General features: G+C 49.1%; 1 protein-coding gene across 1 annotated transcript in view; it reads right to left on the bottom strand.

Moving 5' to 3' along the window:
• Positions 1 to 26,088, bottom strand: part of LOC135892878 (deleted in malignant brain tumors 1 protein-like) — a 155,837-nt gene that overhangs the window by 11,314 nt on the left and 118,435 nt on the right. Inside the window, exons 11-15 of the mRNA XM_065420646.1 lie at positions 22,157 to 22,176; positions 20,807 to 21,116; positions 20,023 to 20,340; positions 15,938 to 15,941; positions 7,349 to 7,668 (exon numbers count right to left, since the gene is read on the bottom strand). Coding sequence (XP_065276718.1) covers positions 7,349 to 7,668; positions 15,938 to 15,941; positions 20,023 to 20,340; positions 20,807 to 21,116; positions 22,157 to 22,176 — 972 coding nt within the window. The remainder of the gene's footprint in view (positions 1 to 7,348; positions 7,669 to 15,937; positions 15,942 to 20,022; positions 20,341 to 20,806; positions 21,117 to 22,156; positions 22,177 to 26,088) is intronic.

Genomic DNA, 26,088 nt, shown 5'->3' with positions numbered 1-26,088 from the left:
TCAGACTGTACTGCAGTCTGACCTACTGCTCCCACTACAGCACTTAAAAAGATCACCCCCCGCACGGCTGGCAGGAACCTCCTGGGGAGCAGATTTACACCGACACTCCTGGCGCTGGTATCCGCTCCAGTGCGATGTGTGCAGTGCTGTGGGGCAGACGCTGGCATTAACATCTTGGTGACTGGGAGCTGAACATAGTCACCCGTGTCATTAGTTGTTGCCTTAGCCTGACATCAGCATTGAATTTACATGTGTTGGCTCCATAGCTCCCTGAAACTGTCACCCAGAGTCCATCCCCATTAGAAAAGGCTTCAGGACCAGACTGTGTTTACAAGAACACACCCACTCTGCCTAGGTATCCAGCCTACAGAGCTTTCTTGGCTGGTACTGGGTTACAAATCACTGTAGTACTTCAATGCAAGGGTAGTGAAATGTTGTTGTCCTGCTTGTGTGAGTAAAGGGCAGCAGAACTGTGCTTAGCCTGCCCTGACTGAGTGGGTCACCCACAACTGGACTGAACTCACTAACCAGGGGGCTCAGACACCAGACCCCCTATCAAGAATGAGAGGAGGTGGAGATGGATGTTCCTGCTGAGGTGTGTGCGTACTGTGTAAGAGGTCTAGGCCCCTCACCTAATCTTAATCTTAATCTGCCCCTCACCACTCTTCAAAGATAGAGTTAATTAAGGCTCCATTAGGAGTCTTTTTGGTTCAAGTCATCACTAGAGCTGAAATCACCTGCTGTGAGACAGTGTTTTTGCCCTGCCTGCTTCGGTACTGAGGTTTCCCCACTAAGAGGTGACTGTTACTGAGAGCTGGGTGGAGACTGAAGAGAGCAACCTGCAGAGGTCACAGTAGAGAGGCCAGGGGCAGTAGAAGGTGAGGGTCAGCAGAGTGGTGAGTGGCTGGCGGGGCAGCTGCCACTAGAGCAAGCACCCAGATAGCAGAGCGAGCCAGGCACTCTCCTCCCTGCCCCCATGGTGGGAGCTAAACTCACACAGCTGCACCTCTGAACTCCGGGTCTTCACTAACCAAGGACAACCACTGCAAGTGCAGTGCAGTGGAGGAAGAAGAGAGCGGCACCTTAAAGGAATTTTTGGTTGCTGGACTCAAGAACCTGAGGTAAAAGACACTGCCCAACGTACTCTGGGGGAGGTGTTTTGCTCATGGTTTTATGTTTATAAATCCTATTTGTGGCATTTTCCCAAGTTAATGCCGGGGTCCTTTCCTCCTTTTATTAAAAAGTTCCTTTTCTGCACTGAGACTCTGTGCTTGCAAGAGGGGAAACTTTCCCCCGTAGAAGCACCCATGGGGTGGATGTGTACTTGTCCCAGGTTACTGGTTGGGTGCTGAAGCTGGATCTGTGTTATATTGCTGGAAAGGAACATCTAGATATTGAACCCGGCCCTGGTCGCTTCCGACGCCACTGGCAGAAGGGTTACACAGATATCCACTTGTGACATACACAAAAGAAAAGACTCTCCCCACTGACATGCAGCCACTTCTGGGGTAGGACAGGGCAGCTGAGAAACAGGACAGGGAAATATGTAGGCTGTGTAGGGCAGGAAGTGAGGAAGAATTGCGTCTCCTGTGTCCAACTCTTGGGGAAGTTACAGGTTCAGGACTAATTCCCTGAAATGCAAATCCGCCGGAACACAGTGATTCGGAACCGGACTCTTGAGAAATTGGCCCTGGATTTTTAGTTTGAATGAGCGGCTGCAGGCTCCATTGACACCAAATCCAACCAGTGGAAGCTGAAGTTACCCAGGTCCCCATTGTGCTGCAGAGGAGTCTGGCCCAGAGATAAGTAGACGCCAACTGGCAGAGGTCACAGGGATGGCTAGAGTTATACAGGGATCCCCTGGGTGAGATATAGACATAGACAGCTGCAGAGGCAGAGGAGCCTGCAAACAGCGCTGTAAACAGGGGAGTTTGAGTTGGAGTTGGCAAGGGGAGTTTGCGGGGAAGACTAAGAGAGCCAGGCAGAGGAATAGACAGGGTAGTGAAGGGAGTGTGTGCTGGTCTGGCAGTGTTTTGGTGTTCATTAGGGGTTTGTTTTGCTGTGGGTGGTGGTGTTTTGGTTTTGTTTGTGTTTCGTGGACTAACAGGACTTAGCTGAGAAGGCTATGACAGATACAGAAGCAGCAGTGGTAGTGACCCAAGCAGTGGAAGACACATTGAAGATGACTGGATGTGGAAGCTGAGGCATGTACATGATCCTGCAGGGGTTACCTGAAAAGCGTTCCGTCTGCATGAAGTGCCGCCTGATAGAGCTGATGGAAGAAAAGATCCGAGGATTGGAGATGCAGGTGGAAACTCTGATTGAGTTTAGAAGGGGATCAAGCAGATGATGGAGCAAAGACATGAGGAGGCTGAAGGGAAAAGCTCAGACTTGCAGTTGGAAGCAGGACCGAAGAACTCTGAGGGGAGACTGCTGGGTGAGGAAAGTGGACAGTGGAAGCATGTGACTAAGAGAGCCAGGCAGAGGAAAAGACAGGCTAGTGAAGGAGAAATAGAGCTCAGGAACAGGTTTGCGGAGTTGGAAAATGAAGAAGGGGCACATCAGGTGGTCACTGAAGGTGAGAGGGCAAGGAAGAAAAGAAGAGCAGCTAGTCCTACAGGAAGAGTCAATGGAGATAACAACACAACACCAAATATGAGCCCCAGGAGGATCCAGGATGGGTTGCAGAGAAATCAAGAGGACTTGCACCCAGAGGGAGCAGGGGATAGACCGGAGAATCGCACCATCGCTAGTAAAAGGCAGGTCTATGTGATTGGGGATTCCTTACTGAAAAGAACAGACAGGCCTGTAACTAGAGCTGATCCAGAGAACAGAAGGGTGTGCTGTCTGCCGGGTGCTAAGATACGGGATGTGGACCTGAGGCTGAAGAGGATCCTAACAGGAGCAGGAAAGAATCCACTGATTGTCCTTCATGTGGGAACAAATGATACGGCTAGATTCTCGCTAGAACATTTCAAGGGAGATTATGCCAGACTGGGGAAGATGCTTAAGGAAATCGAGGCTCAGGTGATCTTCAGTGAGATTCTGCCTCTTCCTAGAGAAGGGCAACAAAGGTGTGACAAGATTATGATGATCAACAGATGGCTCAGGCAGTGGTGCTATAAGGAGGGCTTTCGGATGTATGGCCACTGGGAAGCATTCATGGACAGAGGACTGTTCTCTTGGGATGGACTTCACCTGACTAGGGTGGGAAATCGATTTCTAGGATGGAGGCTGGCACAACTGATTAAGAGAGCTTTAAACTAGGAATTTGGGGGAGATGGTTGGGAGATGTCCAGGTAATCTCCATGCTGGATTTTAACATTGAGAGGGAAGAAAATGAAGCAAGAAAGGATACAGCCGTGGGTAGGAGAATGGACATAAGGAGGAAGGGTAGTGTAGATACCAGTCTAATAGGTGATACTGGTGGTAGACTTTCCGTGCCTAATCGGGTAAAGAATGTGAGAGAAACCAAAGAGCAAAAATTAAGATGTTTGTACACTAATGTGAGGAGCCTAGGTAACAAAATGGGGGAACTAGAGCTATTGGTGCAGGAAGTGAAACCAGATATTATAGGGATAACAGAAACATGGTGGAATAGTAGTCATGACTGGAGTACAGGTATTGAAGGGTATGTGCTGTTTAGAAAAGACAGAAATAAAGGCAAAGGTGGTGGAGTAGCATTGTCTATCAATTGTGAGGTAGACTGTAAAGAAATAAGAAGTGATGGAATGGATAAGACAGAGTCTGTCTCGGCAAAAATCACACTGGGGAAGAAAGGTACTAGAGCCTCCCCTGGGATAGTGCTTGGGTGTGCTATAGAGCGCCGGGATCCAATTTGGATAAGGATAGAGACCTCTTTAATGTTTTCAATGTAGTAAATACTAATGGGAATTGTGTGATCATGGGAGACGTTAACTTCCCAGATATAGACTAGAGGACAAGTGCTAGTAATAATAATAGGGCTCAGATTTTCCTGGATGCGATAGTTGATGGATTCCTTCACCAAGTAGTTGCTGAACCAACAAGAGGGGATGCCATTTTAGATTTGGTTTTGGTGAGTAGTGAGGACCTCACAGAACAAATGGTTGTAGAGGACAACCTTAGTTCGAGTGATCATGAGCTAATTCAGTTCAAACTAAATGGAAGGATAAACAAAAATAGATCTGTGACTATGGTTTTTGATTTCAAAAGGGCTAACTTTAAAAAATTAAGGAAATTAGTTAGGGAAGTGGATTGGACTGAAGAACTTGTGGATCTAAAGGCGGAGGAGGCCTGGAATTACTTCAAGTCAAGGTTGCAGATAAAGTGAGAGAGGCCAAAAGCCATGTAGAGTTGGACCTTGCAAAGGGAATTAAAACCAATAGTAAAATGTTCTATAGCCAGATAAATAAGAAGAAAACAAAGAAAGAAGAAGTGGGACCGCTAAACACTGAGGACAGAGTGGAGCTTAAGGATAATTTAGTCATTGCCCAATATCGAAATAAATACTTTGCCTCAGTCTTTAATGAGACTAATGAGGAGCTTAGGGATAATGGTACGATGACAAATGGGAATGAGGATATGGAGGTAGGTATTACCACATCCGAGGTAGAAGCCAAACTTGAACAGCTTAAAGGGGAGACTACAATGGGTCATACTGAAAGGTGAACTGTCGGGTTGGAAGGAGGTTACTAGTGGAGTTCCTCAGGGATCGGTTTTGGGACCAATCTTATTTAATCTTTTTATTACTGACCTTGGCACAAAAAGTGGTAATGTGCTAATAAAGTTTGTGGATGACATGAAGCTGGGAGGTATTGTCGATACAGACAGGGACCGGGATATCATACAGGAAGATCTGGATGACCTTGTAAATTGGGAGTAATAGTAATAGGATGAAATTTAATAGTGAAAAGTGCAAGGTCATGCATTTAGGGATTAATAACAAGAATTTTTGTTATAAACTGGGGGCGCATAAGTTGGAAGTAACAGAGCAGGAGAAGGACCTCGGAGTATTGGTTGATTACAGGATGACTATGAGCCGCTAATGTGATATGGCTGTGAAAAAAACTAATGCGGTCTTGGGATGCATCAGGAGAGATATTTCCAGTAGAGATAAGGAGGTGTTAGTACCATTATACAAGGCACTGGTGAGACCTCATCTGGAATATTGTGTGCAGTTCTGGTCTCCCATGTTTAAGAAGGATGAATTCAAACTGGAACAGGTACAGAGAAGGACTACTAGGATGATCCGAGGAATGGAAAACCTGTCTTTTGAAAGAAGACTCAAAGAGTTTGGCTTGTTTAGCCTAACCAAAAGAAGGCTGAGGGGAGATATGATTGCTCTCTATAAATATAACAGAGGGATAAATAGGAGGGAGGGAGAGGAATTATTTAAGCTCAGTACCAATATGGACACAAGAACAAATGGATATAAACTGGCCATCAGGAAGTTTAGACTTGAAATTAGATGAAGGTTTCTAACTATAAGAGGAGTGAAGTTCTGGAATAGCCTTCCAAGGGGAGCAGTGGAGGCAAAAGACATATCTGGCTTCAAGACTAAGCTTGATAAGTTTATGGAGGGGATAGTATAATTTTGGCAATTAATTGATCTTTGACTATTAGCGGCAAATATGCCCAATGGCCTATGATGGGACACTAGATAGGGTGGGATCTGAGTTACTACAGAGAATTCTTTCCTGGGTGTCTGGCTGGTGAGTCTTGCCCACATGCTCAGGGTTTAGCTGATCGCAATATTTGGGGTCGAGAAGGAATTTTCCTCCAGGGCAGATTGGCAGAGACCCTGGGGGGGTTTCGCCTTCCTCTGCAGCATGGGGCACGGATCACTTGCTGGAGGATTATCTGCACCTTGAAGTCTTTAAACCACAAGTTGAGGACTTCAATAGCTCAAACATAGGTCAGGGGGTTGTTACAGGAGTGGGTGGGTCAGATTCTGTGGCCTACATTGTGCAGGAGGTCAGACTAGACGATCATAATGGTCCCTTCTGACCTTAAAGTCTATGAGGCTATGAGGCTATATGCACAATAGCACACCAAAGGTGGCATGTGAGCTCTCTACCAAGTGCCAGCAGGCCACTGGTCAACCTAATGGGAGCAAGATGTTTGTATGGGACAAAATTGAAGAGAGATGTAAAATGTAGCATATGATGCTCCAGAAGTGTGGAAGTGAAGCTTGTCACCTGCGCCATGGCAATCCCTTCAGCTGAGCCAATCAGCACATAGAACAATGCACAGCTGTAGAGACAGGCTGTGTTCACTGCCTCGGCCCAGTGGGGGCCTGAGAATTTACAAAGACAAAGCACCCTTAGCACAAGTCTCCGAAGACAGACCGCCTCTGGAAGAGAAAATGGTCTGTACCTACAAAGAGAGAGGAGAGGGGACAAGAGCTCCCAGGAGGCGGCTGACAGCATTTCTCTCAGGAACAGGAGATTACAGCTAAACCTGGAGTAAAACCCTGGAAGGACTGTGGGGTGAGCGTTGCCCTACCAGACAGAAAAGTATCTCATTCAACGTGTCTAGGCTCTAGTCAACGTGTTATATAGAACCATTTCTTTCCAACCCTTCTCCTTCCTACCCCTCAACTCTCTACACTCTGTGAAATCACTTGTCCTTGGTGTGACTATGAAGGGATCTCGAGCTGTGTGTTGATTGGGGCAGAGATGGGAGGTGGAGCTGGTCACCTTGGAACCTTGTTCCTTTGTGACTGCTGTGAATGCCCAGTGGGACAGGGACTGGGTGCTGCAGGGGTACGCTCGGACAGCCGAGGGGTGAAGTGTGCCTATTGCCAACATGGAGAGACGTCACCCTTCTCCCAAAGGCCTAGCGGGCACGGCTTGTGTGGCCTGTGGCCGAGGGAGTTAGGGAACTACCCCGCAGCGAGCACAGACAAGGCTTCCTCATTCTAGGGGCCCATGGCACCGCAGTGAGGCATCAGGGCCAGTATAACTGGAAACGGAGAGCACCCCCAACTGACACCCCCCTACCTGCAGTACAGGCATTTAACACCATGCTGGGGCACTAGGGTCAGTGCTGACTCAGGGCAGGTCTTCACTACTTGTCGGATCAGCAGGTAGTAATCGATCTATCGATGTATCGATGTATCGATTTATCCATGATGGCACTCCTTGTCGACTCCAGAACTCCAGCTTGCGAGAGGCAGAAGCAGAGTCGATGGGGGAGCGGCAGTGGTCGACTCGCTGCCGTCCTCACGGCCAGGTAAGTCGACCTAAGATATGCCCCCCCACCCCGTAGTGTAGACCAGGGCTCAGACAGGAGAGCTGGGTCTGTGCTGAAACCTTCCCAGCCCGATCCCTGCATCACCCACAGTGACGTGATGGATGCAAGTTACCTGAGCACACAACACTGGCATCTTTTCTGTGGTTACAGTTATTCTCTCCCCAAGGCCGAGCCCTGCAATGAGAGAGGGCAGCTTCTGTCCCTGTGCAGTGAATGTCATCCAGCCAAATATGGTCAGATCCTTGCCCAAATCGAGCCCCTCCTGGGGATGATAACGCCGTCCCACAGCCCAGCTGCCTGCATATGACTCCAGCATCCTGTAAGTCCCAGCTGTCATCACACACGGTTCCCCACTGCTGGTTGTGAAGCACCTCGACCCTCCCAGCGCAGCGGCTCGGGCTGTTCACCAGTCGGATCTGAGCCACTTCTGAGCTGCCAGCGTCTGCAAACACCCAAGGGAATAAACACTCAGGGAGGTTCCTGTGCATCTGATCTCTCAAGTCACTGGGGAACGTAGCGCCTCCCGCTAACGGATCTGACCGGTCTCTATACACAGCCACTGCCTGACAAAGGATCCCCACCACTAACCAGGCTAATCACTTGAGCAATGCTGAAGTTTGTCCACTCCCCTCCCAGCCAGCTGTCACCTAGTTAGGCAGAATGGACGGCACTCTGACCTACTGCTCCCACTAGAGCACTTAAAAAGATCATCCCCTGCACTGCTGGCAGGAACCTCCTGATGAGCAGATTTACACCCTCACTCCTGGCGCTGGTATTCGCTCCAGTGCGATACTATGCAGTGCTGCAGGGCAGACGCTGGCATAAGCATCTTGGTGACTGGGAGCTGAACACAGTCACCCATGTCATTAGTGATTGCCTTAGCCTGACATCAGTATTGAATTTACATGCGTTGGCTCCATAGCTCCCTGAAAACGTCACCCAGAGTCCATCCCCCTTAGAACTGCCTGGAGCGCAGGGACGCCTGGCAGGAACCTGCTGCGCACCAGGCTGACAATGGTTCCGACCAGTGCAGAGGCAATGCACACTCCCTACAAGCAGATCGGCCCCCTCCTGAAGCAAACACCTGCCCCTGCGGTTCCTCCAGACTTGTCATGACTGACTTGGCAATATCGTTTTATGGCAGCAATTGCTGCACTCATGTCTAGTGCTGCCAGCCCAGTACCAGTCTCAGATGAATGATGGCAGAGCTGGGCTGACAGCTGTGTCCTCACAGAGGGGCAGGAACTCTGGGATACAGAGACTGCCATGCAGATGGATTTTCAGAAGCCCTAACTTGTATCTGCCCCTTTACAACCTGGGACGCAGATCCTGGACTAGGCTTAATGGACCCCTGACTGGACTGGCCAGAGGGACTGCTGCAATGCAGAAACGTGGCTTAGCCTGATCTTCTCAGTGTGCCTGTGGGGAGCAATACAGACAGTAACACGTGGTGGAGGAGAGCCCCATTAGAAGACTCGACCTTGAGGATGCACAGTCAGATGGCTGAACAAGCTAGAGGTAAGCAAGGTCGGAATGAGCTCTCCCCTGACAGCTCTGTGAAATCACTTGTCCTTGGTATCACTATGAAGGGATCTAGAGCTGTGTCTTGAATCAGGCAGAGATGGGAGGTGGAGCTGGTCACCTTGGGACCCTGTTTCTTTGGGTGTATCAGACCTGTGACTGCTCTGAATGCCCAGGAGGACAGGATCTGGATACTGCAGGAGGACCCTCGGAGGGTGGAATGGGGAAGTGTGCCTATTGCCAACCTGGAGAGAGGTCACCCCCCAACACAAGGCCTAGCGGACACGGCTTGTGTGGCCTGTGGCCGAGGGAGTCGGAGAGCAGCCCCCCCAGCGGGCACAGACAAGGCTTCCTCATACTAGGGGCCCATGGCACCGCCCCGGGGTATTAGGGCCAGGACAATTGTAAAGGGAGACGCCCCCTAATGACACCCCTCTACCTGCAGCACAGGCCCACTAGCACTCCACTAGGGCACTGGGGCCAGCACTGACTTCAAGGGGAGAGTGTGAGCGTCCCCTACTGAGTCCCCACACCGCTCCCTGCAGCACAGGCCCATAAAACCACACAGGGGAATTGCGGTCAGCACAGTCTGAGAGGCGAGCACTCCCTACTGGAACCACCATATTGCTCCCTGAAGCACAGGGCCCAAGCACCATACTGGGGTCAGCACTGGCTGTGAGGGGACAATGCCCCATAATGAGCATCCCACCCTGCTCCCTGCAACACGCACGATACAGAATACAATGTGTACAGTTCTCACTTTATATTATTACAGTTGAAGTTGCTTTATCCGGCATGTTGGGAGAACGGGGGGTGCAGGTAAATGAAAAATGCCGGTTAACTGAAAAGCAGGGAGTTTGGGTGCAGGGGGAGTGCTGGGCTGGGGGTTGGGGTGCGGGAAAGGGTGTGGATCACGAGGTCTTGGAGGAAGTTTGGGTACGGGGGGGGCTCGGGGCAGGCAGCTGGGGTGCAGTATGCGGTGGACGGTGCCGGATCCGGGGGCCACTCACCTCAGGCATCTCCCCACAAGTGGCAACTTGTCCCGGCTGCTCCTAGGGGGAGGAGTGGCAGGCAGCTTGGCGCACTCCCTCCTTCCGCAGGCGCCGCCCCCGCAGCACCCATTGGCCATAGTTCCCAGCCAATGGGAGCTGTGCAGCCAGCACTGGATGGAGGCAGCACACAGAGCCGCCTGATGTACCTCTGGTTAGGAGTAGCCGGAGCCTGGGACAGGTCGCTGCTTGAGGAGAGCCATCCGAGGTGAGTGGCCCCCGGATCCTACACCCTGCACCCAATCCCACCTACTAAGCCCCCTCCCACACCCAAGTCCCTGTCAGAGCCCATGATCCACACCCCGTCCTGCGCCCCAACACCCTGCCAGCCCCGCACCAACCGGACTATAAACCGGCATTTCAATGAAGATCAGAAATGCCGATATATAGAGCTTTCCGGTTGGTGAAGTGCTGGAAAATAAAGCTTTTACTGTATTTTGTATTACAAATATTAGCATTGTAAAAGTGTTAAAAGAAATAGTATTTTGCAATTCACCTCATACAAGTACTGTAGTGCAATGTCTTTATTATGAAAGTGCAACTTACAAATGTAGATTTCTTTTTTGTTACATAACTGCACTCTTAAAAAAAAACAATGTAAGACTTAGAGCCTACACACATCCTCTCAGTCTTACTTCTTGTTCAGGCAATCGTTCAGACAAACAAGTTTGTTTACACTTACGGGCGATAACGCTGCCTGCTTCTTATTTGCAATGTTACCCGAAAGTGAGAAGAGGCGTTCGCATGGCACTTTTGTAGGTAGCATTGCAAGGTATTTACGTGCCAGATATGCTAAACTTTCACGTTCCCCTTCATGCTTCGGCCACCATTCCAGATGACATGCTTCCATGCTGATGATGCTCGTTAAAAAAGTAATGTGTTGATTTAATTTGTGACTGAAATCCTTGGGGGAGAATTGTGTATCTCCTGCTATGTATTTTACCTGCATTCTGCCATATCTTTCATGTTACAGTAGTTTCGGATGATGACTCAGCACATGTTGTTCGTTTTAAGAACACTGTCATAACTATAAAGGGAAGGGTAACAGCTCTCCTGTGTACAGTACTAAAATCCCTCCTGGCCAGAGACTCCAAAATCCTTTTACCTGTAAAGGGTTAAGAAGCTCGGGTAACCTGGCTGACACCTGACCCAAAGGACCAATAAGGGGACAAGATACTTTCAAATCTTGGGGGGGGGGAAAGGCTTTTGTGTGTGCTCTTTGTTTTAAGGGGTTGTTCGCTCTCGGGACTGAGAGGGACCAAACATCAATCCAGGTTCTCCCCATCTTTCTAAACAAGTCTCTCTTATTTCAAAATTGTAAGTAAAAGCCAGGCAAGGCGTCTTAGATTTACTTTGTTTTCTCAACTTGTAAATGTACCTTTTACTAGAGTGTTTATCTTTGTTTGCTATACTTTGAACCTAAGACAGAGGGGGGTCCTCTGAGCTCTTTAAGTTTGATTACCCTGTAAAGTTATTTTCCATACTGATTTTACAGAGATGATTTTTACCTTTTTCTTTAATTAAAAGCCTTCTTTTTAAGAACCTGATTGATTTCTCCTTGTTTTAAAATCCAAGGGGCTTTGGATCTGTATTCACCAGGAGTTGGTGAAAGGAAGGAGGGGGGAAGGGTCAATTTCTCCTTGTTTAAGATCCAAGGAGTTTGGATCTGTATTCACCAGGGAATTGGTGAAAGGTTTCTAAAAGCTTCCCAGGGTAGGGAATGGTGGCAGCGGACCAGAACTAAGCTGGTAGTTAAGCTTAGAAGTCCTCATGCAGGCCCCTACATTTGTACCCTAAAGTTCAAAGTGGGGATACAGCCTTGACATGGTGGCAGCGGTGGGATCGTTTTAAACCCAAAAGCCAGTAAGAGATTTTTTTTTCCTTCTAGCTGCTTGAAAAGCAGAGCTGAAGGTAGATGCATATCTTATCTCTCCTTGCCTGAAGGCAGAGGTGTTAAGTTTTTTTAACAAGGGGCTTTGTTAAGAGAAGGGTTCAATCAGTGAGCAAACTTTGACTGGTAAAGGCAATTTACAAGCTGAATTGTTTTTTTTTTCTTTTTACATCCTCGGGAGTAGCTTGTTAAAAAGTCTCTGTTAACTCAGCAGCAGCCAGAGCTAAGTACATCCCAGTTTCAGTCAACTGCAGAGGGGGTGACCCAGCACAAGAAAACAGGAAAATGACTACCAAATAAGTAGCTAACAAAATAGAACTGGCCAAACTAGAAGCAGAAGAAAATGAAAGAAAACATCAGAGACTGCTTCAAATTAAAAAACTTGAAGAGGAGGCCCATGAAAGAGAAGAGAAAGCCAAAGAGGAGGCCCATAAAAGAGAAGAAAAAGCCAAAGAGGAGGCCCACAAAAGAGAGATGGAGCTGAAAAAAGCCAAAGAGGAGGCGAGAGAAAAAAAAAGGAAGCATGAACTGGAAGCAGCAAGGGCTAAGCAGGATGCATCAGACCATCCTAGCAACTCCTCTCCAGGTACCACTTCCCATCCCAGAAAATTCCCCATCTACAAGGCAGGCGATAATACTGAGGCCTTCTTAGAAAATTTTGAAAGGGCCTGCCTTGGATACAGCATCGCTGCAGACCAGTACATGGTAGAGCTGAGGCCGCAGCTCAGTGGACCCTTAGCAGAGGTGGCGGCTGAAATGCCTAAGGAACACATGAACAGTTATAAACTTTTTAAAAACAAGGCCAGAATCAGAATGGGGCTAACACCTGAGCATGCCCGTCGCCGGTTCAGAGCCCTAAGGTGGAAACCCGATGTGTCATTTACCCGACATGCCTACCACATTGGAAAAAATTGGGATGCCTGGATATCAGGAGCAAATGTTAAATCTACGGAAGAGTTGCCCTTCCTAATGCAAATGGAGCAGTTTTTAGAGGGTGTTCCTGAGGAAATAAAAAGGTACATCCTAGATGGGAAGCCCAAAACTGTAACCGAGGCGGGGGAGATTGAAGCCAAATGGGTGGAGGTGACAAAAAAGAAAAAAGCTAGTAGCAGTTGAAGCAAATATCAGAAGGGGCAAGCCGAAACAAAACCTTATCACCGGGGACAACCCAAGGCCCCACCCACATCCCAAGGGAAACCCCAAACGCCTTCTCACCCCACCACACCAGTCTCCATCAACCAACATCGCCCCGGTGATACCTTAGCAGGGCGATGTTTTAAATGTAATGAACTGGGGCATATAAAGGCTCACTGCCCCAAGAACCCCAACCGATTACAGTTCATTACACCCCAATCACACCAAAGATCCCCAGACCCAGATGCCTCTCTCATACCCTCGGAGCGAAGGGAAACCTTGAGAGTGGGCGGAAAGAAGGTTATCGCTTGGAGGGACACTGGGGCACAAGTGTCAACTATCCACCAATCCCTAGTGGACCCCAAACTCATCAACCCTGAGGCTACAGTGACAATTCAACCCTTCGTGTCACAGTCTGTAACCTTGCCTACAGCCAAGTTGCATGTCCAGTACAAGGGCTGGTCAGGAATGTGGACTTTTGCAGTCTATGACAATTATTCCATCCCCATGCTGCTGGGGGAAGACTTGGCCAACCATGTGAAGCTAGCCAAGAGGGTGGGAATAGTCACCCGCAGCCAGGCTAAGCAAGCTTCCACCCCCATCCCTGTTCCTGAGCCGTCCACCAGGAGACGTTACCAGAGACCCAAACAAAGGTGGTGAAACCAGATCCCCTGCCAATGACTGCAACAGCCGTAGTGGATCCAATCCCAGAGACCCAGCCAAAGCCAGTCCCAAAACCGGAACTGGCAACGCAGCCAGCACCAAAACCATTGCCAGCACTGAGTCCAGCGCTTGCAAACCCGTCTACAACTCCAATGCCAGAGGGCACCAGCGAGTCTGAACTGGTGGAAGCAGCAAATAACCCTACCCAAGAGGCTCAGCCAGAGCCTGAAATACCACATAGTGCACCAGCGGACAGCGGTTCACAGTCAATGGAAACAGGCCCAGCACCTGCATCGCTTCCAGAGGGACCAAGCCCCAGTCCACAGTCCAAGGAGGAACTGTTGTCTCCAGCATCAAGGGAACAGTTCCAGGCTGAGCAGGAAGCAGATGACAGCCTTCAGAAAGCTTGGGCGGCGGCACGAAGCACCCCACCGCCTCTCAGCTCTTCTAACCGATCCCGGTTTGTTGTAGAAAAAGGACTTTTATACAAGAAGACTCTTTCTGGTGGGCACCAGGAAGACTGGCATCCTCAAAGACAGTTGGTAGTTCCCACTAAGTATCGGGTAAAGCTCTTGAGCTTAGCCCATGATCATCCCAGTGGCCATTCTGGGGTAAACAGAACCAAAGACCGGTTGGGGAAGTCCTTCCACTGGGAGGGAATGGGCAAGGATGTTGCTAATTATGTCCGGTCTTGTGAGGTGTGCCAACGAGTGGGAAAGCCCCAAGACCAGGTTAAAGCCCCTCTCCAGCCACTACCCATAATTGAGGTCCCATTTCAGCGAGTAGCTGTGAATATTCTGGGTCCTTTCCCAAAGAAGACACCCAGAGGAAAGCAGTACGTACTGACTTTCATGGATTTTGCTACCCGATGGCCGGAAGCTGTACCCTTAAGCAACACCAGGGCTAACAGCGTGTGCCAGGCATTAGCAGACATTTTTGCCAGGGTAGGGTGGCCCTCCGACATCCTTACAGATTCGGGAACTAATTTCCTGGCAGGGACCATGAAAAACCTGTGGGAAGCTCATGGGGTGAATCACTTGGTTGCCACCCCTCATCACCATCAAACCAATGGTCTGGTGGAGAGGTTTAATGGAACTTTGGGGGCCATGATACGTAAATTCGTAAATGAACACTCCAATGATTGGGACCTAGTGTTGCAGCAGTTGCTTTTTGCCTACAGGGCTGTACCACATCCCAGTTTAGGGTTTTCACCATTTGAACTTGTGTATGGCCGCAAGGTTAAGGGGCCATTACAGCTGGTGAAGCAGCAATGGGAGGGGTTTACGCCTTCTCCAGGAACTAACATTCTAGACTTTGTAAGCAACCTACAAAACACCCTCCGACACTCTTTAGCCCTTGCTAAAGAAAACCTAAAGGATGCTAAAAAAAAGCAAAAGGCCTGGTATAATAAACATTCCAGAAAACGGTCCTTCAAAGTAGGAGACCAAGTCATGGTCTTAAAGGCGCTCCAGGCCCATAAAATAAAAGTGTCGTGGGAAGGACCATTCACGGTCCAGGAGCGCCTAGGAGCTGTTAACTATCTCATAGCCTCCCCCACCTCCAACATAAAGCCTAAGGTATACCATGTTAATTCTCTTAAGCCCTTTTATTCCAGAGAATTAAACGTTTGCCAGTTTACAGCCCAGGAAACAGATGACGCGGAGTGGCCTGCAGGTGTCTACTACAAAGGAAAAAGGAATGGTGGCGTGGAAGAGGTGAACCTCTCCACGACCCTGGGACGTCTGCAGCGACAGCAAATCAAGAAGCTGTGCACAAGCTTTGCACCGATTTTCTCAGCCACTCCAGGACGAACCGAACGGGCATACCACTCCATTGACACAGGTAATGCTCACCCAATTAGAACCCCACCCTACCGGGAGTCACCTCATGCCCAAACTGCTATACAAAGGGAGATCCAGGACATGCTACAGATGGGTATAATCCGCCCCTCTACCAGTGCATGGGCATCTCCAGTGGTTCTAGTTCCCAAACCAGATGGGGAAATCCGCTTTTGCGTGGACTACCGTAAGCTAAATGCTGTAACTCGTCCTGACAACTATCCAATGCCACGCACAGATAAGCTATTGAAGAAATTGGGACATGCCCAATTCATCTCTACTTTAAACTTAACCAAAGGGTACTGGCAAGTACCACTAGATGAACCCGCTAAGGAAAGGTCCGCCTTCGTCACCCAGGCAGGGGTGTATGAATTCAATGTACTCCCTTTCGGGTTGCAAAATGCACCCGCCACCTTCCAAAAACTTGTAGATGGTCTCTTAGCGGGATTGGGAGAATCTGCAGTTGCCTACCTCAATAATGTGGCCATTTTTTCTAATTCATGGACAAAACACCTGGATCACCTGGAAAAAGTCTTCGAGCGCATCCGGCAGGCAGGACTAACTGTTAAGGCTAAAAAGTGTCAAATAGGCCAAAACAGAGTGACATACCTGGGGCACCAGGTGGGTCAAAAAACTATAAATCCCCTACAGGCCAAAGTGAATGCTATCCAAAAGTGGCCGGTTCCAAAGTCAAAAAAACAGGTCCAATCCTTCTTAGGCTTGGCCAGATATTATAGGCGATTTGTACCACACTACAGCCAAATCGCCGCCCCGCTGACAGACCTAACCAGAAAAAAACAGCCAAATGCAGTTCAGTGGACTGATAAGTGTCAAAAGGCCTTTAACCAGCTTAAGGCAACACTCATGTCTGACCCTGTGCTAAGGGCCCCAGACTTTAACAAACCGTTCCTAGTAACCACAGATGCTTCCGAGCGAGGCGTGGGAGCAGTTTTAATGCAGGAAGAACCGGATCAAAAATTCCATCCTGTCGTGTTTCTCAGCAAGAAACTGTCTGAAAGGGAAAGCCACTGGTCAATCAGCAAAAAGGAATGCTACGCCATTGTGTACGCGCTGAAAAAGCTACGCCCATATGTTTGGGGACAGCGTTTCCAACTACAAACAAACCATGCTGCGCTACAGTGGCTTCATACCACCAAGGAAAATAACAAAAAACTTCTTCGGTGAAGTTTAGCTCTCCAAAATTTTGATTTTAAAATACAACACATTTCGGAAGCTTCTAACAAAGTGGCTAATGCACTCTCCCGGAAAAGTTTCCCAGAGTTAACTGGTTAACAATTGTTCTTGGAATAAAACATATTGTTAGTTTTTATATAATCAGTAGTATGTCTAAAGGTACATGTATCTTATTAACTCTGTTTTCTCCTAGAGCTCCAGGAAAGAAATCACAGCCAGTGTGGAACCAAATGTCCAACACTATCTGTGATTTGGGGGGCATGTCATAACTATAAAGGAAAGGGTAACAGCTCTCCTGTGTACAGTACTAAAATCCCTCCTGGCCAGAGACTCCAAAATCCTTTTACCTGTAAAGGGTTAAGAAGCTCGGGTAACCTGGCTGACACCTGACCCAAAGGACCAATAAGGGGACAAGATGCTTTCAAATCTTGGGGCGGGGAAGGCTTTTGTGTGTGCTCTTTGTTTTAAGGGGTTGTTCGCTCTCGGGACTGAGAGGGACCAAACATCAATCCAGGTTCTCCCCATCTTTCTAAACAAGTCTCTCTTATTTCAAAATTGTAAGTAAAAGCCAGGCAAGGCATCTTAGATTTACTTTGTTTTCTCAACTTGTAAAAGTACCTTTTACTAAAGTGTTTATCTTTGTTTGCTATACTTTGAACCTAAGACAGAGGGGGGTCCTCTGAGCTCTTTAAGTTTGATTACCCTGTAAAGTTATTTTCCATACTAATTTTACAGAAATGATTTTTACCTTTTTCTTTAATTAAAAGCCTTCTTTTTAAGAACCTAATTGATTTCTCCTTGTTTTAAAATCCAAGGGGGTTTGGATCTGTATTCACCAGGAGTTGGTAAAAGGAAGGAGGGGGGAAGGGTCAATTTCTCCTTGTTTAAGATCCAAGGAGTTTGGATCTGTATTCACCAGGGAATTGGTGAAAGGTTTCTAAAAGCTTCCCAGGGTAGGAAATGGTGGCAGCGGACCAGAACTAAGCTGGTAGTTAAGCTTAAAAGTCCTCATGCAGGCCCCTACATTTGTACCCTAAAGTTCAAAGTGGGGATACAGCCTTGACAAACACTTTCAATGCAAATTTCACAAAACGCAAAGAAGGTACCAATGTGACATTTCTAAAGTTAGCTACAGCACTTGACCCAAGGTTTAAGAATCTGAAGTGCCTTCCAAAATCTGAGAGGGATGAGGTGTGGAGTATACTTCCAGAAGTCTTAAAAGAGCAACACTCCAATACGGATTACAGAAGCTGAACCACCAAAAAAGAAAATCAACTTTCTGCTGGTTGCATGTGACTCAGATGATGAAAATCAACATTTGTCAGTCTGCACTGCTTTGGATTGTTATTGAGCAGAACCCATCATCAGCATGGACGAATGTTCTCTGGAATGGTGGTCGAAGCATGAAGAGACATAAGAATTTGTTTAGCCTAACCAAAAGAAGGCTGAGGGGGGATATGATTGCTCTCTTTAAATATATCAAAGGGATTAATACCAGGGAGGGAGAGGAATTATTTCAGCTCAGTACTAATGTGGACACGAGAACGAATGGATATAAACTGGCCGTGGGGAAGTTTAGGCTTGAAATTAGACGAAGGTTTCTAACCGTCAGAGGGGTGAAATTTTGGAACAGCCTTCCGAGGGAAACGGTGGGGGCGATAGACCTCTCTGGCTTCAAGATTAGGCTTGATAAGTTTATGGAGGGAATGGTTTGATGGGATAACGTGATTTTAGTCAATTAGGCATTAACGTGCCATCGCGGGTAAAATGAGGGTCCGGCTGTAGAATCTTGCCTGTATGCTCGGGGTTCTACTGATCGCCATATTTGGGGTCGGGAAGGAATTTTCCTCCAGGGTAGATTGGCAGAGGCCCTGGAGGTTTTTCGCCTTCCTCCGCAGCACAGGGCAGGGGTCGCAGGCTGGAAGATTCTGTTGTGGGTGGGTCAGCTTTTGTGGCCTGCATCATGCGGGAGGTCAGACTAGATGACCATATTGGTCCCTTCTGACCTTAAAGTCTATGAGTCTATGAGTCTATGAGTAATTTTTAGCGCATCTGGCACATAAATATTTTGCTACACCAGCTACAACAGTGCCATGTGAATGCCTGTTCTCACTTTCAGGTAACATTGTAAACAAGAAGCAAGCAGCATTATCTCATGTAAATGTAAACAAACTTTTCTGTCTGAGCGATTGGCTGAACAAGATGTAGGACTCAGTGGACTTGTACGATCTCAAATTTTACATTCTTTTATTGTTGATTGCAGTTATTCTTTGTGTATCATTCTATATTTGGATGATCGATTTTCCAGATAAAGAGACTGCACTACAGTACTTGTATGACGTGAATTGAAAATACTATTTCTTTTGGTTCTTTTTTACAGTGAAAACATTTGTAATAAAAAAAAAAATAAAGTGAGCACTGTACACTTTGTATTCTGTGTTGTAATTGAAATCAATATATTTGAAAATGCAGAAAAAATCCCCCAAAATTGAAATAAATGGTATTCTTTTATTGTGTAAAGGGGCGATTAATTGTGTGATTAATCATGTTTAATATATTTGTCTCATTATTAATCACGATTATAACTTGACAGCCCTACTCCCCACCACTACCATGCAGCCATCTCTGGAGTGGAACAGGGTACATGAGAGACAGGGCACAGAAACTCATGGGCTGTGTAGGAGAGGAAGTAAGGAAGAACCCTGTCTCCAGTCACAGCAGTGGGGCATATTACAGGTTCAGAGGTAATTAGCTGAGATGGAAATCACCCGGAGTGACGGGGATAGGAACTCCACACTTCATAAAGGGATCCCTGAGAGGCTGCAGGATCCATTCAACCCCAAATCCCACAAATGGGATCTACGGTTACCCAGTGCCCCATTGTGCTGTAGCAGAGCAGGGCGATCAGCGCGATCAGTGATGGGGAGGGTCATAGAATCATAAAATATTACGGTTGGAAGAGACCTCAGGAGGTCATCTAGTCCAATGCCCTGCTCAAAGCATTATCAATCCCAACTAAATCATCCCAGCGAAGGGTTTATCAAGCCGGGCCTTAAAAACCTCTAAGGGTGGAGATTCCATCACCTCCATAGTTAACCCACTCCACTCCTTCACCACAGAGGCACCACAGAGGGTGCTTAACCACAGATGGTCTCTCACAGAGGCACATGTACTGCTCCCTGCAGGCCCTAAGTGCTGTGCTGGGGCACTGGGGCCAGCACTGACTTTGTGGGGAGAGCACCCCCTACTGAGCCCCCATCCCGCTCCCTGCAGCACAGGCATGTAGAACTGTGTGGGGAAAATGGGGTCACCACTGATACCATGGGAAGAGTGACACTTATTGTGACCACGAACCGGCTCCCTGCAGTACAGGCCCTTAGCCCCATGCTGGGGCACTGGGGTCAGCGCTGACTCAGACAGGAGAGCTGGGTCTGTGCTGAAAGCTTCCCATCCCGATCCCTGCACCACCCACAGTGACGTGATGGATGCAAGTTACCTGAGCACACAACACCGGCATCTTCTCCGTGGTTACAGTTATTGTCTCCCCAAGGCCGAGCCCTGCAATCAAAGAGGGCAGCTTCTGTCCCTGCGCAGTTGACGTCATCCAGCCAGATACGGTCCGATCCTCGCCCAAATCGAGCCCCTCCTGGGGCTAATAACGCCGTCCCACAGCCCAACTGCCTGCACACAACTCCAGCATCAGTTTTGTCCCAGCTGTCATCACACACGGTTCCCCACTGCTGGTTGTGAAGCACCTCGACCCTCCCAGCACAGCGATTCAGGCCGTTCACCAGTCGGAGCTGAGTCACTTCTGAGTCTGCAAACACCCAAGGGAAGAAACACTCAGGGAGGTTCGTGTGCATCTGATCTCTCGTGTCGCTGGGGAATGTAGCACCTCCCGCCGACGGATCTAACCGGTCTCTGCACACAGCCACTGCCTGTCGAGGGCTCCCCACCACTGACCAGGCTAATCACTTGGGCAATGTTGAAGATTGTCCACCCCCTCCCAGCCAGCTGTCACCTAGTCACCTGGGCCAGCACTGATTTCATGGGGAGTGCATGACCGTCCCCTACTGAGCCCCCACACTGCTCCCTGCACCACAGACCCATAGAACCGCACAGGGGAATTAGGGTCAGCAAAGTCTGAGAGGAGAGCGCTCCCTAGTGGAATAGCCATAGGCCCCAGGCACCATGTTGGGGTCAGCATTGGCTGTGAGGGGACAATGCCCCGTAATGAGCATCCCACCCTGCTCCCTGCAATGGGCACGGTGGTAGATGAAGGTTACCTGAGCACACAACACTGGCATCTTCTCTGTGGTTACAGTTATTCTCTCCCCAAGGCCGAGCCCCGCAATCGAAGAGGGCAGCTTCTGTCCCTGCACAGTTGACGTCATTCAACCAGATACGGTCTGATCCTCGCCCAAATCGAGCCTCTCCTGGGGCTGATAACGCCGTCCCACAGCCCAACTGCCTGCACACAACTCCGGCATCAGTTATGTCCCAGCTGTCATCACACACGGTTCCCCACTGCTGGTTGTGAAGCACCTCAACTCTCCCAGCACAGCGACTCGGGCCGTTCACCAGACGGAGCTGAGCCACTTCTGAAATGCCAGAGTCTGCAAACACCCCAAGGGAATAAACACTCAGGGAGTTTCCTGTGCATCTGATCACTAGTGTCACTGGTGAACGTAGGGCCTCCCACTGACGGGATTGAACAGCTTCTGCAACACCCTGTTAGGGGTTCACTCCCTGTCAACTAATCGCAGTTAACTCACGCAATTAAGGTTGTTTTATCCAGCATGTTGGAGGACTGGGGGGGGTGGTGGTAAATGAATAATACTGGTTAACTAAGAGGGAGGGAGGCAATGTTGAAGTTTGTCCACCCCCCTCCCAGCCAGCTGTCACCTAGCTAGGCTGTCACCTAGTTAGGCAGACTGGACGGCAGTCTGACCCACTGCTCCCACTAGAGCACTTAAAAAGATCACCCCCAGCACTGCTGGCAGGAACCTCCTGGGAAGCAGATTTACACCCTCACTCCTGGCACTGGTATTCGCTCCAGTGCGATACTGTGCAATGCTGAGGGGTAGACACTGGCATAAGCATCTTGGTGATTGGGAGCTGAACACAATCACTCCTGTCATTAGTGGTTGCCTTAGCCTGACATCAGTATTGAATTTACATGTGTTGGCTCCATAGCTCCCTGAAAACCTCACCCAGAGTCCATCCCCCTTAGAACTGCCTGGAGCGCAGGGACTGCTGGCAGGAACCTGCTGCGCACCAGGCTGACAATGGTTCTGACCAGGGCAGAGGCAATGCACACTTCCTGCAAGCAGATCGGCGCCCTCCTGAAGCAAACACCTGCCCCTGCGGTTCCTGCTGACTTGCCACAACTGACTTGGCAACATCGTTTTGTGGCAGCCATTGCTGCGCTCATGTCCAGTTCTCCCAGCCCAGTACCAGTCTCAGATGAATGATGGCAGAGCTGGGCTGACAGCTGTGTCCTCACAGAGGGGCAGCAACTCTGGGATAGAGAGACTGGCGTGCTGATGGATTTTCAGAAACCCTAACTTGTATCTGCCGATTGACAACCTGGGATGCATATCCTAGACTAGGCTTAATGGGCCCCCGACTGGACTGGCCAGAGGAATTGCTGCAATGCAGAAACGTGGCTTAGCCTGATCTTCTCAGTGTGCCTGTGGGGCAGCAATACAGACAATCACACGTGGTGGAGGAGATCCCCGTTGGAAGACTGGACCTTGAGGATGCACAGTCAGATGGCTGAACAAGCTAAAGGTAAGCAAGGTGGGAATGAGCTCTCCCCTGACAGCTAGTGATGAGCTGGGGAGGGGAAAAGGCTTCAGGACCAGACTGTGTTTACAAGAACACACCCACTCTGCCTAGGTATCCAGCAGATAGAGCTGTGTTGGCTGGTGCTGGGTTACAAATCACTGTAGTACTTGAATGCAGGGGTAGTGAAATGTTGTTGCCCTGATTGTCTGAGTAAAGGGCAGCAGAACTGTGCTTAGCCTGCCCTGACTGAGGGGGTCACCCACAACTGAACTGAACTAACTGACGAGGGGGCTCAGACACCAGACCCCTATCAAGAGTGAGAGGGGTGGAGATGGGTGTTCCTGCTGAGGGGTGTGGGCTCTGTGTAAGAGGTTTAGGCATGGTTTAATCTGCCCCTCAACACTCTTCAAAGATGGAGTTAATTAAGGACAACTAACTGAAGTCTCCAGATCACAGGCCCTGGTTGTAATGGGGAACTTCAATCACCCTGCCATCTGCTGGGAGAGCAATACAGCAGTGTACAGACAATCCAGGAAGTTTTTGGAGAGTGTTGAGGACAACTTCCTGGTACAAGTGCTGGAGGAACCAACGAGGGGCCATGCTCCTCTTGACGTGCTGCTTACAAAGAGGGAAGAATTAGTAGGGGAATTAGAAGTGGGTGGCAACCTAGGCAGCAGGGACCATGAGATGGTTGAGTTCAGGATCTGGAAAAAAAGAAGAAAGGAGAGTAGCAAAATATTGACCCTGGACTTCAGAAAAGCAGACTTAGACTCCCTTAGTGAACTGATCCCCTGGAAGGCTAATATGAGGGGGCAAGGAGTCCAGGAGAGCTGACTGTATTTTAAAGCAGCCTTATTGAGGGCACAGGAACAAACCATCCCAAAGTGCAGAAAAAATAGCAAATATGGCAGGCGACCAGCTTGTCTTAACAGTGAAATCTTCGGTGAGCTTAAACTCAAAAAGGAAGCTTACAAGAAGTGGAAATTTGGACAGTTGACTAGGGAGGAGTATAAAAATATTGCTAGAGCATGCAGGGGTGTAATCAGGAAGGCCAAGGCACAATTGGAGTTGCAACTAGAAAGGGATGTGAAGGGTAACAAGGGTTTCTACAGTTATGTTAGCAACAAGAAGAAGGTCGGGGAAAGTGTGGGACCCTTACTGAATGGCGGAGGCAACCTAGTGACAGATGATGTGGAAAAAGCTGAAGTACTCAATGCTTTTTTTGCCTCGGTCTTCACAGACAAGGGGAGCTCCCAGACTGCTGCACTGGGCAACACAGCATGGGGAGTAAGTGAGCAGCGCTCAGTGGTGAAAGAACAGGTTAAGGACTATTTAGAAAAGCTGGACATGCACAAGTCCATGGGTCCAGATATAATGCATCCAAGGGTGCTGAGGGAGTTGGCTGATTGATTGCAGAGCCATTGGCCATTATCTTTGAAAATTCATGGTGATCAGGGGAGGTCCCGGACGATTGGAAAAAGGCAAATATAGTGCCCATATTTAAAAAAGGGAAGACAGAGAACCTGGGGAACTACAGACCAGTCAGTCTCACTTTAGTCCCTGGCAAAATCATGGAGCAGGTCCTCAAGGAATCCATTTTGAAGCACTTGGACGAGAGGAGAGTGATCAGGAACAGTCAACATGGATTCACTAAGGGGAAGTCATGCCTGACCAACCTGATTGCCTTCTATGATCAGATAACTGGCTCTGTGGATATGGGGAAAGCGGTGGATGTGATATATCTTGACTTTAGCTAAGCTTTTGATACCATCTCCCACAGTATTCTTGCCAGCAAGTTAAAAAAGTATGGATTGGATGAATGGACTATAAGTTGGATAGAAATCTGTCCATATTGTCGGGCTCAATGGGTAGTGATCAATGGCTCGATGTCTAGTTGGCACCTGGTGTCAAGCGGAGTGCCCCAGGGGTCGGTCCTGGGGCCAGTTTTGTTCAACATCTTTATTAATGATCTGGATGATGGGATTAATTGCACCCTCAGGAAGTTCGCAGATGACACTAAACTGTGGGAAGAGGTTGATATGCTGGAGGGTAGGGATAGGATACAGAGGAACCTAGACAAATTAGAGGATTGGGCCAAAAGAAATCTGATGAGGTTCAACAAGGACAAGTGTAGAGTCCTGCACTTAGGAAGGAAGAATCCCATGCACCGCTACAGGCTGGGGGCCGACTGGCTAAGCAGCAGTTCTGCAGAAAAGGACCTGGGAATTACAGTGGACGAGAAGCTGGATATGAGTCAGAAGTGTGCCCTTGTTGCCGAGAAGGCCAATGGCATATTTTGCTGTATTAGTAGGAGCCATGCCAGCAGATGGAGGGAAGTGATTATTCCCCTCTATTCGGCACTGGTGAATCCACACCTGGAGTACTGTGTCCAGTTTTGGTCCCCCCACTACAGAAGGGATGCGGACAAATTGGAGAGAGTCCAGCGGAGGGCAACGAAAATGATTAGGGGGCTGGGGCACATGACTTATGAGGAGAGGCTGAGGGAACTGGAGTTATTTAGTTTGCAGAAGAGAAGAGTGAGGGGGGATTTGATAGCAGCCTTAAACTACCCGAAGGAGGGTTCCAAAGAGGATGGAGCTAGGCTATTCTCAGTAGTGGCAGATGACAGAACAAGGAGCAATGGTTTCAAGTTGCAGTGGGGGAGGTCTAGGTTGGATATTAGGAAACACTATTTCACTAGGAGGGTGGTGAAGCACTGGAATGGGTTACCTAGGGAGGTGGTGGAATCTCCATCCTTAGAGGTTTTTAAGGCCTGGCTTGACAAAGCCCTGGCTGGGATGATTTAGTTGGTGTTGGTCCTGCTTTGAGCAGGGGGTTGGACTAGATGACCTCCTGAGGTCCCTTCCAACCCTGATATTCTATGAGTCCTGAAATGACACTTGGAGCAGGGAAGCTGGGCACAGACCCCAACTGGAGAACAGAGGACTGGGACTGAGACTAAGTGTAGGATTCTGGGTCTGGAAGAAAGCTTGGGGCTCTCACTTGGGAACGACTGAGGAAGTCAGAGAGACACACAGATCCTGAACACATTCCCTACAGCTCAGCTGGGCCAGAATGGGCTCTGCTTGAACCTCAGCTCTCTGTGTTAAGCTAAGGACTTCCTAGGCTGGATGCCACTCGGTAGCCCTGTAAATCTATGCTGGGTGCATGAATCCCTGCAGTGCGCACAAAGATCTCCCAGGAGTCTGGCTCAGCGGCACTCGCTGGGCAGAGCTCGCAGGGTGAAGCAGGAGGGAGGGAGCCCAGAGGCTCAGGCTATGTCTTCACAGCTGCAGACCCTGCCAACTCGGGACTTCCAACACAATTTCCGGGGAACTGCACCTTTGACTGCCCTTCCATGATCTGCTCCAGAAAAGCCCCTCCGGTGTCAGGGCTCTCTCTGGGCAGGGTCCCACGTCCCACTCCCTCCAGAGCAGGGGTTTAGGCTGTACCTGCTTGCCACTCGCCCAGCAACGGCAGTGGTGCCTGAGGAGCAGCCAGCAGAATACAGATGTCTGAGAAACGCCTCCCAGAGAACAGACAGTTCTCCCCAGACCCTGCTGGGAGCAGAACTTCCCACCGCCTGCCCGGGGCTCTGGCAGGGATCCAGCAGTGCAGCTCCCCCCTTGGCCCAAAGGTCAGGTCCGTCTGATGGCCCCTCGCTCAGGCTGAACTCAGCCTTTCACAGCAGATGCCTTTTCTTTGTCTCTAGGACTCTGGTCCCTGGCTGAGCCAGCCTATGCCAGCCATCCTGGGCGGGGGACGTCTCTAG

Source organism: Emys orbicularis, chromosome 21, assembly GCF_028017835.1.
Source record: "Emys orbicularis isolate rEmyOrb1 chromosome 21, rEmyOrb1.hap1, whole genome shotgun sequence".
NCBI classification, from domain to species: Eukaryota; Metazoa; Chordata; order Testudines; family Emydidae; genus Emys; species Emys orbicularis.
The sequence above is the reverse complement of the archived record's forward strand: the minus strand, read 5'-3'. Positions and strand labels throughout refer to the sequence as shown.